The 16,137-nt window shown below is 44.8% G+C and overlaps 1 protein-coding gene across 2 annotated transcripts in view; it reads right to left on the bottom strand.

The window, feature by feature from the left end:
- Positions 1 to 5,476, bottom strand: part of RSPH9 (radial spoke head component 9) — a 27,640-nt gene extending 22,164 nt beyond the window's left edge. For both annotated transcript variants that reach the window (XM_066611574.1, XM_066611575.1), the window contains exons 1-2: positions 5,250 to 5,476; positions 1,110 to 1,269 (exon numbers count right to left, since the gene is read on the bottom strand). In XM_066611574.1, coding sequence (XP_066467671.1) covers positions 1,110 to 1,269; positions 5,250 to 5,476 — 387 coding nt within the window. The remainder of the gene's footprint in view (positions 1 to 1,109; positions 1,270 to 5,249) is intronic.
- Between the last annotated feature and the right edge of the window lie 10,661 nt (positions 5,477 to 16,137).

Genomic DNA, 16,137 nt, shown 5'->3' with positions numbered 1-16,137 from the left:
ATTTTACATATTTTCACAAGCCAAAAAAAAATCAGTTTTATAAATGAATGAAATTTAAATGAATGAATAAGTTTACTTGGATCTTTTTTGTAAACAGCATGATGTGATTCAGAACAAAAGAGAAATGTGACAATTACAAAGAAACGATGTCGTGCTTAAACTGAAAAATGATATATAATGAGTAAAAATGTCAAACGTTTAGCAAATGCTGTGACCAAAAAAGAAAAAAAATGTTGCTACAGGCCAGATAAAATTTTATGGGCCGTTGTTTGGAAACCCCTGCTCAAGCAGGATGCTCTCGGAATGGGGAGTTCCTCAGGAAGTGAAACACAGTGGAATTCACTTCCTGAGGAATTCTCCCTTCCTAGAGTGATCTTTTCTGCCCAAGGACAGAAAGGCGAACAGCAGTGCTAGCACCAAGGGAGTCCTAGAAAGTAGGAGCCTGCCCCCAAGCCCCTTCCCACACTTGCTTACCTTACAGAGCTCCCTTGGCAATTCTGTAAAGCAGGGTTTAACAAACCTAGACGCCTTTAAAAGGGGATTGGACAAGTTTCTGGAGGAAAAATCCATTACGGGGTAAAAGCCATGATGTGTATGCGCAACCTCCTGATTTTAGAAATGGGTTATGTCAGAATGCCAGATGCAAGAGAGGGCACCAGGATAAGGTCTCTTGTTATCTGGTGTGCTCCCTGGGACATTTGGTGGACCGCTGTGAGATACAGGAAGCTGGACTAGATGGGCCTATGGCCTGATCCAGTGGGGCTGTTCTTATCTTCTTATGTTTAAACATCTTTGGACAACAAAATTTGTCCATTATTTTCTAAATCCATAGAGTGGAAGTTGATTAAATTAATCTCTGTACTTATCTTATTCATCCTCACACCCTGAAAGTACACCAACTTTAATCCCATGGAAAACAAGAAAATCCCATGAAAACTGAGAAAAAAGTGTCTAAATCCACAGCTAAAACGGAGATTTTGGTCCTCAATCCATGGCTAGTAGTCCGTACCTGAGTCACAAGTGTGTTACCTCAATAAGTACAAGGATATTACCAAATAACTTGTGAGCAATTAGGTGACAAGATCCAACAGGAGCACCAATGGATTTACCCCAGCTTCTTCTTCATATGGCTTGCCAACTTCATCTTTCCTCTCCAGGTTTTCATATTCGTAGGATGGGTCACCTTGGAACCGTCCCTTTAGTCCAGTAGTAGCTATAACCATTTCCTCAGTTGGAATTGGCAGGAGGCTCCAATCCACACAGTTCAAGCTGTCAACCACACAAATGTGACAAAGGGAATTTTGTATTGCGGGGAAAAAAATCAGATATAACGTCTACTGAAAAACTCATTAGTTTTCCTCAGTAGAAAAACTGAGTTTTGGTCTCAGAAAAACTACCAACCAAACAGGTGACAAGCAGACACACTCCACAGCATAAAGAGATGAAAAACTACTGTCTTCTTATGATACCACAATGTGAGGTTAAAAAAAATAAAAGAGCCACCAAAATGGCTAGAAAAGACAGGATGGCCCCAGTCTGTCCTTCTGAATCTGAGGGCTGAACTAAACATGACAGTGGCACACCTGTATGTTTAACCAAGACAGATCCCTACAAAGCCTAGGGAGTTATTGCAATGGGGGGGGGGAGTAAGGTGAACCCTCTCTCTACACGCTTTCCCCTTCACCTAAAATAACTTTATTTAAAAAAAATAAACCAAACAACCATACCTAAAATAACTTTATTTTTAAACAAATAAACCAAACCATAACATTTGTATCCCATTAGGGTTTCATAACCAGAAGTAAACCTGAACAGGAGGGAAAAAAGGTTTTTTAAAAACCAGTTTGGAGTGGAAAAGCATGGGCAGGAGGACGGTTCACCTCTGCCATCCCTCCTATACACAGCACTTTAAATCACACATACACACACTTTAGATGGACTTGGCAGAGCCCAGGTTCTATGGCTTTCATATCTAATTGTGAATTCTGCCATTAGACTTTGCCACAGATAGAGTAAGATTAACTGATTAAAATACACTAATCTGCAAAAGAGTGATCCTGATTAATCAAAGTTCATTAATAGGTTTTTAAGTTTTGAAATTATTTCTAATATACCTTAAAGACCAACACATTCAGGGCGCAAATTCTAACTTGTGCTGAAATGACCAGGCTGAGTGGCCTGTGCTGTATCCATGCGGCTACTCAGATATGCACCAGCAATTTAACTGGTATGAATTTGAGCACTCTGTGTAAGGCTAATCAGGCTGAGAATGGGGGGGGGGTCAGGATTTGGCCCATCCCAGGCCCAATCCACCTCTTGAACTATCCTTCCCCTGCCCAAAAATGCTCCCTCCTTGCCTCCATAACGCCCTTCCGCCGCCCTCTCCCACCCCTGCATTTCCCTGCCTCAGCCAGCTCAAACTCACCCTCTCCAGCACTGGATCTGACCTTCGGGAGCTGGTGCAACATTTGGAGGCTGTGAGCGGGGGTCCTGTGCCAGCTTAAGCTCAGATATGAATTGTTCTATCAGTCCCCTACATACATACAGGCTAAGTTCCAGGGGTCTGTACATAAGCTGAAATGTCCATAGATCGAAACATCAGATTCTTGCCAGCCCAGCACTATCACGCCTATGCAAAAGCACCACGAAAGGATGCAGCCATCCATAACTTGGACATTCATAACTCAGGGAGCCAGAGTACATTTATTGTAACATAGATTTTTGTGAACTAAAGCCCATCTCATCAGATGTATGAAATGTGATTCACAGTTGATTGACCACTATATAATGTACATGGGTTTTGAGGCAGTGGTGTAGCTAACAGAGTGCAGGGGGCAGCAATTACACCAGGCAACAAGCTTTAGGGGGGCAACAACCTGAGCTTGACACTAGTGGACAAAATTGGCCTGCCCACCTACCCTCAAGAATGCCTCCTCCCCGTCCTCCCTATCTTCCCCCAACCCCCACGCCAGCCTGGAAGAACTCAGCCAGCCCAGGGCCTGCATAGTCGCAGAGAGGCCAGTGTGTGCCCTTGCACCGGCCTCCCCACAACAAAGGGAGGCATAAATGTGCTTTATGGCAGGTTTGCAACCCTCCCAGACTGGTGCAAGGGACTTGTGCCAGCCCAGAAACAGGTCAGTATTGTGCCCTGATTGTTCCGAGAGCCAATTAGGTGATACAGCAGGGAACTAATGAGGTGTTAATATTGGGGGAGCCTGGGGGGGGGGGGAGGTGGCAGAGTAAGTGGGTGGTGAGTGCTGTGGGGAGGAGGTGGATTTTTCCCATTTTCACTTTTTTAAAAGCCCGGGTGTAATATCACTTTGGGCATCATTTTGAGCTCGGCACTGGACTACGCATATCAGCTATGCCACTGTTTTGAAGAAAAAAAAAAAATTCACAATAGATCCAAATGCATTTCATGTTAATTCAGCCCCAGTATTTACATTTTTCCCCTCAATCCCCATGTATATATTTGCTTGCCAACAAAGGAAAACAGTTTATGTTTACACATCTGCCAGAATACCACTTTATGCGCCCGATGCATCTAATAATCCATAGTCATGAAGGTGCTTAAAGACAACTTGTGAAGAAGTATTCCCCTCCCACATGGGAAAGAGAGAATGTCTCTTCAGAAATGTATCATTAGAAAACAAGATACTGTAATTATTTTACTATTTTATGTAATTTTTACAGTTATTGTAAAAACTCATTTGAAATAAAGATAAGTCTGGTATAGCCTGCCTATGTGAACCACCTTGAGTCTGTAAGACTCTCAAATGTGTTGTGAGAATCTGTGAGAAAGGTAGTTCAGTACAGGTCATGCCTCGTTATCCACTGGGGTTCTGTTCTGGAACCCCCAGTGGATAAAAAAATCAGTGGATACCAAATCATGGAAACAGCTTTAAACACTCCCAGGTTTCTTGCTCCTCCATTATTACCCTATAATGCATTGGTATATAGATACTATACTGCAGTGTTTCTCAAACTGTGGGTTGGGACCCACTAGGTGGGTCGCGAGCCAACTTCAGGTGGGTCCCCATTCATTTCAATATTTTATTTTAATATAGTAGACTTAATGCTACCATGGTATGCTACCATGGTATGTGACTGCATCTGGGGAAATGTTATGGCTCTGTACTTTTAACAGGCTACTATGTACAGTATATACTTTTAACAATGACAGTAAATGGGACTTACTCCTGGGTAAGTGTGGGCAGGATTGCAGCCTAGGATTGTTAAAAATTTTCCTGCCTGGTGATGTCACTTCCAGTCATAAGATCACTTCTGGTGGGTCATGACAGAGTCTCATTCTAAAAAAGTGGGTCCTGGCACTAAATATCTGAGAACCACTGCTATACTGTATTCAAGCATTAGATGGGGTGAATAATGGAACCTAATTGAATGAATTATAATTATTTAACCCATTTTTGCCCAGTCCACAGGTATTCACATTTAACAACTGTTTCATATGTATATGCAGAATTGAGCAGAAATGACTTAACAACATAAAGGCAGGAAATTGGATTTTGGTGCTTTTTCCCTTGTAACAAGGCAATTAAAGGTGGGCCTTGGGATCAGCGGTGAGTCAAATCAGTGGATACCAAATCAGTGGATACAGAGCTCCCCCTGTATACAAATTATTATTTATTATGCTAGCTTTCTTTAGAATTATTATTTTTTTCAAATGGCAATTAATCCAATCAATTAAATGCAGTGATTTTCAACTTTTTTTGTCTCACCATACACCGACAAGGTACTAAAGCAGTCAAGACACACCATCAGATTTTTGACAATTGACAAGGCACACCATGCTGTGGGTGGGTGGGGGCTCACACCCCCAATGGCCCTACCAATCAATGACGCTCCCCCAAACTCCCGCAGCACACCTGCAGACCATTCGTGGCACAGCAGTGTGCCACGGCACAGTGGTTGCAACATCAAGGGAGAGCCCTGCAACTGAGCCCTCTGGCAGCAGGGCTCACTCATTGCCCATCACTGTACTCATTGCTTCTCTCCTCGCCCAGGTCCTTACCACCACCTGGGTCGTTCGCTTTGTCTTTCTGGCAAGACTCCTGTGCCTTTAATGGCAGCCCAGCAAGCAGAAGTCCCACAGATCGGGTCTCCCTTCAGTCAGGAGCACTGCCCCTGTGGAATTTCTGCCTGCCAGGCGGCTGCGGAAGGTGCAGAGGCCCGGGAGGGGCGGGGGTGCTGCGACCCCTCTCCTTCCACCGGCGGAGAGGACCACTCGCCTGTACAGGCGGCTTCTGGGCCCGATCCTGTCCGGCCCCAGGCCCTCGGCGACGTAGTAGGCCCCGCGGATGCCCTGGATGCGGCCCCAGAGGCGGACTTGCTCGAAGCGGTAGTCGCGGCGCACCAGCAGCAGCGAGGTGCGCAGAGCCGCCCGCCTCTCCGGGCTCAGGACCACGCCGCTGCCAGCCACCAGGTCCAGCGCGTAGGGCAGCGTCTCGGCATCCATGGCCGCCCCGGGAAGGGATGAGCAGTCAGCCGACAGGCCTCGGCGCGGCGTCCCGTTACCAGGCAACCGTCTCCAAGGCGCCGCGTCCCTGGTCCTTCCAGGGTCAGAAGCCGACGTCAGCAGCCTCGCGGCGGGAGTTTCCCAAGCGCCGCTTTGTAGTCGGTGGCAACCCCGTTGCCATGGCAACGGCACCGTGGTGCTGCTACTACCCTTCCCCCCTTCCTGGCGGGGCGCCCCTCCTTTGAACAGCCCTGTGGCGCGAAGACCTTCAGCAGGTGCAGCTGTTCCAGGGAGAGGCTTTACTCATTGAATTACTGCCTGTCAGCCCACCCAGTTGAAAGCACTCCACAGCATCCAGGGAGCTTGGGGAACACAAGAGAGAGCTCCCTCTCAGGGTCCCATGGAATCAGGGACGTGCGCTGGGTGAGGAGGCAGGCGAGGCAAAGCCTCCCCACCGGAGTCCTTTGAAAAGCACCGCCACGTGTGAGGTGTGCAAGCACACACAACCCATGTGCGAAGCAGGGGGCAGGTGAGGCAGAGCCTCCCTGCCAGAGGTGTGCAAGCGCTGCCACATGTGAGGTGTCCAACAACCCGTGTGCAAAGCGGGGGGGGGGGGCAGGTGAGGCAGAGCCTCCCTGCCAGAGGTGTGCAAGCGCTGCCACGTGTGAGGTGTGCAAGCACACACAACCCATGTGCAAAGCAGGGGGGCAGGTGAGGCAGAGTCTCCCCACCGGAGTCCTTCAAAAAGTGCTGCCAGGTGTAAGGTGTGGAAGCACTCACACCTCACACATGGTGGCGCTTTTTGAAGAACTTCAGTGTGGAGGCTCTGCCTCACCTGCATCCTCACCCACCGCATGTCCCTGCATGGAATTAATCTCCGGGAACTAGTGGACAGAGTGCTGGACCAGAATCTGGAGGGCCAAGGCCATGAAGCGCAGAAGAAGGACAATGACGCTGAGCCAATCACTATAATCATTCCACCCAGCCCTCCTGACAGGGTTATGAGGTGACCGAGAGAGCTGTTAAATGATAAGCTGAGAGTAGGGTGCCTGTGCAGGCGTTCCTGAATTTCTTGCGAGGAGGGCAGGATAAAAATATAGCTTTAACCCTGTGATAGAAATAATGACAGACAGTAACCGCTTGAACCCTTTTTCTTTCAGAATAATTGGTGTGATGAAACACAATCCTATGCATGTTTATGTGAGAATAACAGTGCAATCCTAGGCATGTCTACTCAAAAGTATGTTCTATTGTGTTCAGTGGGACTTACTCCCAGGAAAGTGTGTATGGGACTGCAGACAGACAGCCCAATCCTAAACCCAACAGTGCTCCAGGGCTCCAGCAGCACCAAAATGGCTACCCTTGTATCCAATGGGCACCAGGCTAGTGCTGGGAGTCTCCTTGGTGTAGGGAACATTTGCTCCCTTACACTGGGTAACACAACCTCTGCACCAATGGGTCTCCTCATTTTTGAGCAGGGGCAGACCTGAGGAGGTCCGTGTCAGTCTGCCCAGGCCAGGAGGGAGGTTAGGATTTGGTGCATAGGCTGCCATCATCTCCACCCCCTTCCCATCTCCGCCCCCCTCCTGGGCCCAGTCCTCCCCTCCCACCCATCAGATCCCTTAGATCTTCTGAAAATAGGCATTTTCATTTGGGGGGAGGGTCTCCTCCAAAGGCCTCAGTGCATTAGTCAAGAGAGTTTGTTCAATGGGAAAGACTGGTTCCCTCCCCTCAAGTGAATGAAGTGCTTTCATGGCCTGTTCTTAGGCTAACTTTTTACCTGTAATCCTTGATTCAGGCTATAGAGAGATTTCCAGCCACAGCCTTTAGCAGTGGTTCAAACCACCTGTACACCGCCCCTTTCCTCTCTACTATCACCTCTAGAGTTCTCCCCTCTTTCTTCCTTCCCCGTATCACAAAAACCTTCCTTTTTCTCCCCAGGTTCCTTTAGGAAGCCCAACTAAGGGACTGCCTATGACCCTTCTCCCACCACATCGCCCCTTTGCTCTGTTCTTTCTCCTCTCCTCTTGCTTCTTTCTAATTGCTTTCCTTAGGGCTCCATTAGTGATTAGGGCTCCATTAGAGCTGCATATAAGTGATTTAATTCCCCTTGTATTGTTTAAAATGTGAGTGTGTTAGCATAGCAAGTACCACTCACATAAATGTGTGTTAGCATAGCAAGTCCCAGTTCAAATTCCATTTTTTATTCATGGGCACTTTTCAGTAAACTTTGGCGCACCTTAACTTTTGCCTCAGTCACCACCAAATTACATTGATATGCCACTAGCTTTCACATGGGGTTCCTGTACATGATTTTCATGATGTTTACATGTTACATGTATCTTACAAGAGCTCTTCTGGTAACAGACTGGCAAGCTCTCCAAGGTTTCAGTCAGAGATCTTTCGAAGCCAACTGGAGGTGCCAGAAATTGAACCAGGCCTTCTGCAAATTATGGTCCTTTCTTATGCCATATCCATGCACTGCGTGGGAAGAGCTTGGTTCAGCATTGCTGTGAGTTTGACTGACTTGAACATGTCAGTTCAAGTGAAAAATCTCTGGTCAGAGCCTTTAACAAAAGCATGCTAATGTTCCTGCAATAGGAGAGAGAATCTTTGAAGCTGCCTGATGCAGAATTAGTGACTATGGGACCAATCCTATCCAAATTTCCAGCCCCAGTGCAGCCCCAATGCAGCCTCAAGGTAAGGGAACAAATATTTCCACACCTTGAGGAGGCCTCTGTAACTGCCTCTCCACCACAGGATACAGTGCACACCCCATGGGCACAGCTGCACCAGCACTGGAAAATTGGATAGGATTGGGCCCTGTGCCATCTACTTATACGAATGTATGTGCTTCCTTTATGCTTTGCTTGTGTATTTGTAAATTTATTAATTTATTTATTCGAAATATTTATACCCCGCTTTTCCTATCATAAGAGAAATGCCCAATGTGGCTAAATAATAATAATGCCCAAGGTGGCTAAATTTAGGCAGCTGAATAAGGAGGGTAAATAAAGCAACTCTTACAAAGACACCATTATTCTCCAATCTTCCCTCCTTCAAAGAAACTAAACTTTGTAATTTAGTTTCAAGGTGCCCCTGGAACTTCTGCCCCTGCAATTTCTAACCTCTTGAAAGCAGGGAGTGCATAACAATATTAAACATTTTCTCCTAAATAAATAATGTGTGTTTAGATAAACACAAAGAATATTGTTTTCTATAGCACCAACTAAGTGGGGACAGCTGGAGTGAAATACAGTCATCTTTCATGTTATGCATTCTACAAGACTGCCAAAATGCATACATGTGGCTGCCAGATTTTCGTTATTTTAAAGAGACTATTTGTTAATATTCTTGATTATCAGGCCTGTAGTGTCTTTAGCATCCTCAGTGCTATGAAACTCTGGTTTCATTTATAAGGCTTTGGGTCTGGACCTTAGGTTCAGAATGTAGCCATATTCTAGAGAGTCCAGCAGAGCAGACACAGAATCATAGAGATGAACAACAAGAATGGTGAGGTGTGTACTGGTGCAGGATATTGATGTGGGTATTCAGGGGGTGAGGGCTTTATGAGTGTGCTGGTCCATGCACTGATAGGGGGATGAAGGAATTTGCCACCATTTTGGGTAGCAGGTGGGCTGCTCCTGGATAGAAGAATTCTTGAATATCACTGAAACAGCAATGCTGGGTGTAATTACCCTGAAAACTGCTTTTGGAGTAGAATCCAGCCAGTTCTTGGCTGCTATCTCAGTATTTTCCTTTCAGGTATCTAATCTATTACATGAGGAATGAAACCAGCAACAGAAAACTAACAGCCCAATCCTATGCATGTCTACTCAGAAGTAAGTTCAATTATAGTCAATGGGGCTTACTCCCAGGAAAGTGTGGAAAGGATTGTAGTCTAAGTCCTCTGATCACACCCCCTTTGTCTTGAGCAGGATCTCTCCTAGAGCCATATCCCAAGCTCAAGTGGCAGGTAAAAACTTCCTCAATCATAGCGATTACAGACAGTGTCTGGAGTTCAGCATCTGGGGCATGCCAGAGTGTGGATTCTGAGAACACTTAGGTCCCCAAATGATCTGGAATCAGCCTACCTCTGGAACTGCCACCTTCTGTATGAATCTGCCCCCAACTTCCAAAGTCCTTTTTTCTGCTGTGAGATACACAATGAGTGGGAAAGAGGAGGGCTTTCTCTGTAGTGGCACCCAATCTATGGAATCCTCCCCCCCCCCCACAAGGAAGTACAGCATTCGTCACTGCTGCCTGACTTTCAGTTTCAAGTCTGTCTCATTCTATCATGCTTTTTACATAGGTTATTCAGCTTTTAAAGAAGACTTTTAAAATCAGCTGTTTCTGGGCTATGTTTCTGGGCTACAAGTGATGTACTATGTAATGTGTTAATCCTATATATCTGTGATTTCTGTTGCATTGTTTTGAGTTGTTAGCATCTTCAGTACTGTTCAACTGTAGAAAGGCAGGTTATAAATTACATTATAGAAATAAATAAGTCATGGGTGGTGCGGAATTGGTGAAGAAGTGCAACCATGAGCTCCACACCAGGAAATGGCTCTGTAGAGTGCAGCTACAGAACTTGGTTGGCAACCTTCCGTCTCGAAAGACTATGGTATAAGCCTACAGCACCCAGTATTCCTAGGCGGTCTCCCATCCAAGTACTAAGCTACAGAACTTACTCCCTCCTGATACTCCTTGTCCTCGCTTCTAAGTGGTGTCAATGACAGTGACTGTCAATTTTGGTACATAAAAACCTATCTAGTATGAACAGGACAGAGACCCCACATGATATGACCAGGGTTGACTAATAAATTGCAGATGCTAATGATTTCTCCACTGCTGAACACAAGTTGGATTCAAAGCATATGTACAAGTTGAAAGCTCTTTGTTCTATTAACTGGTTTTATAAGCCACTCAGGCCTTCACTTCTCATCCATCTTGCCTGAACATTTTTTTTTAATGAAATCTGTTGGTTAAAACAAATTCAGCTAGTTCAGTAAAGCTCAGTGGGTAAGTGTTTGCTTTGTCCTCACTGCCAATTATGATACCCTGATAAAATCAGAAAGTAAGTGGCTGCATTACTTACGGGAGGTCAGAAATGCTGCCTTTCGTCAAGGTCAAAGGTTACCATCACTATCATTAGACAATTTGAAAGTGATCTGCCCTATGGGATTGCCAGCTTTTTCCCAGGATCTTGCTCTAGATGACCTCAAGAAAACCTATTCCTGGAAAAAGTCCTTTTTCCCAATTATCAGACCTGCACAAGCAATATAACTGACGCAAATCCAAGGAGAGAAAGGAAGCCTGTTGGAGGCTTGGGGGGCAACAGCATCCTGGCATACGTTGCTTGTGTTGGGATACAGCCCCTCCCACCTCTGACATGCCTCACATCCTCTTCCACTCTACCCAGCAACTTCCTCCCCCACCCAAGGAACACCCTCTCCGCCAACATACCGGAACTAGCAGAGCTTCTCCTAGCCACTGCCACAAGTGGGATGCCGCTCATCCTCTCTGATGGTGGCCCAGAAGTGTGCAGCAACACACATCATTGGAACAGTACTTATGATGACATAAATCATGTTCTGTTGCCAGAGCATTAGTTCCGACAGTGGACCCAGCCCATAGGATTGGACTGTGAACCAAATAAACAACTCTCTACTCCCATAATATACATCCATGGTATACTTTGCTTCAAGGCTGTCAGGGCAGTTGTAGCTTAAATAGAAGCAGCAATACTTCATATGTCGTGGCTTCTCTCAAAAACACATGGCCATTTCTAAATGGATATTCAAGTCTGCCCAGAAATGGGGTAGCGGTTTGATTGACCGCAGTGCAGTGTCCAAAATGTTATGAGGAACATGCATTGACCATTATCAAATGGTTTCTCAATAAAAGGGAAAAAAATTTGAGTACTCTAGCAGCCAGGTAAAAGGTGAACATAAACAGCACCTAGTGAAGTAGCTTGAAAAGAGAAGAAAAACAAGGAATGAGCAGCAGAAAAGGTGGTGTGGACTTCATTTAAAATTCTGAAACAATTCTGTGGATCAGCTACAAGTTCCATTCAAATGGAACATCAGCAATCCTCAAGACTATGTCTGGGAACATACCATATTCAATCCTTTCCCCTCCTTCCTCCCTTCTTGCACGCGGACTGCTTTTGTGGTTTATCTAACTATACTTTGCTATGACATCCAAATAAGGAAACCAGGATTGTCTCTAAACCTTGATCAAACTGAATCCACAAAGCAAACTATGGTTTAGAGACAATCCTGGTTAATGCTAACCACAGCTGGCCAGTAAACAAGGGCTAGGCAAACTAGGAAAGGAGGTAGGGAACTAGCATGCATACCTGTGGTATATTTCCAATTGTTAATCTATTTGTCATATTTATATCCTACTTTTCATCTGCAATTAAACTCAAGGCAGTGTTGATTGGGTTCATAGGCTGTCTTCCACTCAGGAACAGACCTACTTAGCTTCAGCAAAGTTACCACATCATGCACCTTCAGACCAGGCTCTGGTCTGTGCAGCATCTCTCATTCTTTTGTAGAATTGTGGCTTTTGGCAGCACATTTAGAGTTCCTGCTCTAGAATGGTGAGATTTACCCAACAAAATGTTGCCGCTGAACAAAATGACAAGTTATTGGAGATAAGTCAAACATTGTCATGGAATATGAGGACATGAGCTGCTTTAGAAATACTTGCCATTTCCCTTCCCTCAGTAAAAGGTTATGTTTTTAAGGAGACTGTTATGCTTTTTAGTCTATAGCACTTTGTTCTTTGGCTACCTGACAATGTGCTCGGAACATACTGTTTGTATTATTAACAACAAACTCTAAGATTTACTTCAAAAAGGAGGTGCTTTATGAATACACACAGAACCGTTAGTCCTGAACAATATAAAGCAGAGCTTGACAGGGAAGCAATATGCTATTGATCTCCACTGCTGCACATGAAGCTCTCGCAACAAAGCTTCTCTCCAAAACACCTGCTTCCTCACTCTTTCAACCATCAAATTTTTATCATGTATCCCCATAAGACACAGAGTAATAATGAAAGAATAAGATGTATCACTCTGTATAAACTGTTAAGCTGCACAATCTAGCATTTTAGTATTTTGTCGACATTTCTACTCATTTGTTTAGTTTCCTGGTTTTTCAGTTTATGCCCAGTGTTCCTTTTCCTTCTTTGCACAATTCCAAGTTTCTGCCTCATTTTCCCATTTCATAATCAGGGCTTTCCTTTCATAATGTCATCACTTATATTGTGGCCTGATTAACTGCTTCCCTTTTCAAAAGACAAGGGGACTGCACTCCTGAATATACGGGTAGGGGTATAACCTAATTATCCATGAATTTTTTTCCATCTGCAGTTTTATCTCAATGAGAAACTAAAGGAAAAGCATCCCTTTTAAAAACAGCCTTGCATACCATTGTAATGGGGGAAAGCTGGCAGCAGTCAGGCAATCTCTATCTCTCCAGGCACTTAGAAAGTCTTCACTCCTAGGCCTGTGACCCCCTCCCTTCCCCCTGGAGCACATGAAAATGCAAAGCAGAAGTGATTACCACCTCTGCTTTGCCTTCTTTTTGCATTCTTCCCCAAGCTCCTGGTGAAGTGAAGGGGGGGGGTTGCTTTCTAAGCGCCTGGAGAGAGAGAGAGAGTGAGAGTGAGAGAGCTTGCCTGCTGCCACTCTTGTGCATTACAAAGGTAAGCAAGACTGTTTTTAAATGACTGAGCAAGGGGACATTGTTACTTAAATGAATTTCCAATTTTTGTTATGGGGAGGTTTCTGGGAATGGAACCCTTGTGGGTACTGAGACTCAGCCTGTACAATTCTCAAAAGCACTCTGTCCCCTTATAAAGCTTCTGCTGATTTTGTGGAATTTAGGTCAGAATGCTCAATTAGATTCCTGAACGTGCCAAGTCTATTTTTTTTCCATTTTGAAAGGTGTTTTGCTTAGATTTTTTTCAAACAATTTGAAACTGTATTCCCTTTCATCACTTTGTTTATTTGAATTCAGTATTCCATTTCATTTTCCAGTTCATTCATTTTTCACACATTCTGGTGTTACACCTTTCTGTGCTCAATTATATGCTTTTTTAAAAAAAAAGTCAGCTATGAATATGATGTTGTGGCCAAACATTGCTTCTGTAGTTAATTCAAATGTGTTTGGATTATAGGTAAGTGTGAAACAACAAATGACAGGGAATGGCCATTGAAATGTATTGAGTTTCTTCTGAACAACCATTAGAAATACACCAAATTGCAACATAACCTAAAAATGCACTATGCTTGGGGAAAATGATTGTTTACACTGGTTTTTAGGTACTCTCTCCAAACAGCTAAAAAAAAAAAAAGTATTGGCCTTCCAAATGATCTGGAAGTGTATTAGCAAAATTGCCCCATCACCTCTCTCTTCCATTCTCAGTTAAGCTTTTTTTTTTTTTTTAAGTAGATAGTGAAGAGATGGCTTGGGGAAGTCAATTTGACTACTGATATTTCAGTGGTAATTTGGAAAAGTATTGCCACCATCACATGATTGGCCATTTGGAGAAAAATCTTAAAAATCCATTGTGTGAACAGCTAGTCCCACACATGCCTGATCTTGTCTAATCTTGAAAGCTAAGCAGGGACAGACCTGGTTAGTAGACCTGGTCAGACCTGGATGGGAGACCACCTGGGAGTAGCAGATGCTGTAGGCTTATACCATAGTCTTTCGAGATTGAATGTTGCCAACCAATACAATACAATTTAATGCATTCCAGTGGCCATTCTTTTTAATAATTTAGCTAATACAAGATCATAATACAGTATTTTACATAATAAAAGATGTTTATCATGTTCTTATACAGATAATTTCCATTTTGGCAGGAGAAGTTGGAACTTGGGCTGCTGTATTGCTACATATTAGATTATGAGACCAACAGCACAATCCTATGCAGGTCTTCTCAGAAATAAACCTCACTGAGTTCAATGGGGCTTACTTCCAGGAAAATGTGTATAGGATTGCAGGCCTAGTGGATACTATAGTTAGTATTTCCGTGTTTCAATCCATTGCATCTGGTAATTTAGTTCTGTACCTCAATTATTTCTGTTAGAAAGGTAGATATGTACATCGGGCACTGGATGTGAGGACAGATCAGCCATGGAAAAACATGTTTGTAAGGATGCATTGCTGCTGCCCCGCTGCTTGTGGAGATTGCTACAGCCCTGAGGTGCCACAGCAAGAGGCCCACATCACTGAGAGTGAGCACTCCTGAGGGCAGTAAACCTCTGTGGACCAAGCAGAACCTGTAGTGCCACCTCAGAGCTGCAGGAGAAAAGCAGTTGAGGTGCCCTGTCTCCTTCTCTACCTTGGGGATTCAGGAGGTTACCCAAGGCTGGGGGTGGAGCCCAGCAAGAAAGGCCTCCTTACCTCTCTCAGCTCCTTCCTCCCAAGCATCAAACCTCATCACACCAAGACAAGCTCTTTTGCAGCTTATCCCCCAGCTGGCCTTCCCCCTCCCCTTCCTGCCTCCTCTCTGCTCATCCAGGTGTTCCCCCTGAGTGCTCCTTTTGTCAGCTGAAGGCAAGCCCAGGCAAGGCAAGTCAGCTTGCTCTCAGGCCTGCACACTTCCCAGCTGCTGACCTTGCTGTGACTCCTTGCCAACCAACCACATAAGTCTGTGGCTGGACAATGTTAAAAATAAGGAAGAGTTTCCCAAAATGGCAGGGCATTTCAGAGATAGTGATGGGGAGGGGGAGGGGAGTGATATCCTTTGCTGAATTTTGCCACTGTGTTGCATAGAGCCACATAGTTGCTCCATGGCTTGAGTGGTGCAGTTCTTATCCTTTACTATTTTAAAGAATGAAAGAATACAACACAGTCCATTTTTCAGAGTTAAAAATGGTGCCAGCCTGAGGGGGATGTGACATCATAGTGAAGTCAAGGGCATGACAATATTGATGGAACCGCACTCCACACACTATACTATAGTTACTGCTGTGCTGGCCATTTGAATGCTGGAAGATGTAAGAAGCCTGCAGCAGAAGGCAACCCCTCTCTTGGGCTTATGCCCAAGTGAGAACCTCACATTTGTTGCTCTGTAAACTGATTATCAGAAAAAGATCCTGAATATGATTATCAACCAGCCAGAACTACAAGTCCAGCCAGTGTTCAGTGACCAGTTTGGGGGGAACTGAAGAGTCAGTTATCTCAAGTTTTTTGGCAGGCTCAGATTGAGAACTGCCAGATTACTTGGGTTTCTCTTTCACTACTCTTTTGCTCCTGTCTCAACTCCCCTATGTGCCCCCCACCCCATTTCCATCTAGAGAGCCAGCATTTTTGAAATCCAGAGCTGGCAACCGGTCCCTCCCTGTAGCAATTACAGTGCAAATCCTGTTACTGCTTGAGTTCCATGTTAACTCTATGAACAAACTCCAGGAAGCACATATTACCATGTTTCTTCAGTTTACAAGAAAGGAAAGGAGGGGGTGATTTGAAAAGCTCCAGAGTCTGGGTTGCATTCAACATCTGGAATCCCTGTCATAGCATTCCTGGTAACAAGATAGCGCACAAATCCAAAACAGGCCAGTGGGTCAAGAAAGGAACAGCTGCATGGAGGAGTTGTATGTACAGCATGCTATCATCTCGTTTTTGGCATGACGT

The sequence above is a fragment of the Tiliqua scincoides genome, chromosome 1, assembly GCF_035046505.1.
Source record: "Tiliqua scincoides isolate rTilSci1 chromosome 1, rTilSci1.hap2, whole genome shotgun sequence".
In the NCBI taxonomy this organism is placed as follows: Eukaryota; Metazoa; Chordata; class Lepidosauria; order Squamata; family Scincidae; genus Tiliqua; species Tiliqua scincoides.
The sequence above is the reverse complement of the archived record's forward strand: the minus strand, read 5'-3'. Positions and strand labels throughout refer to the sequence as shown.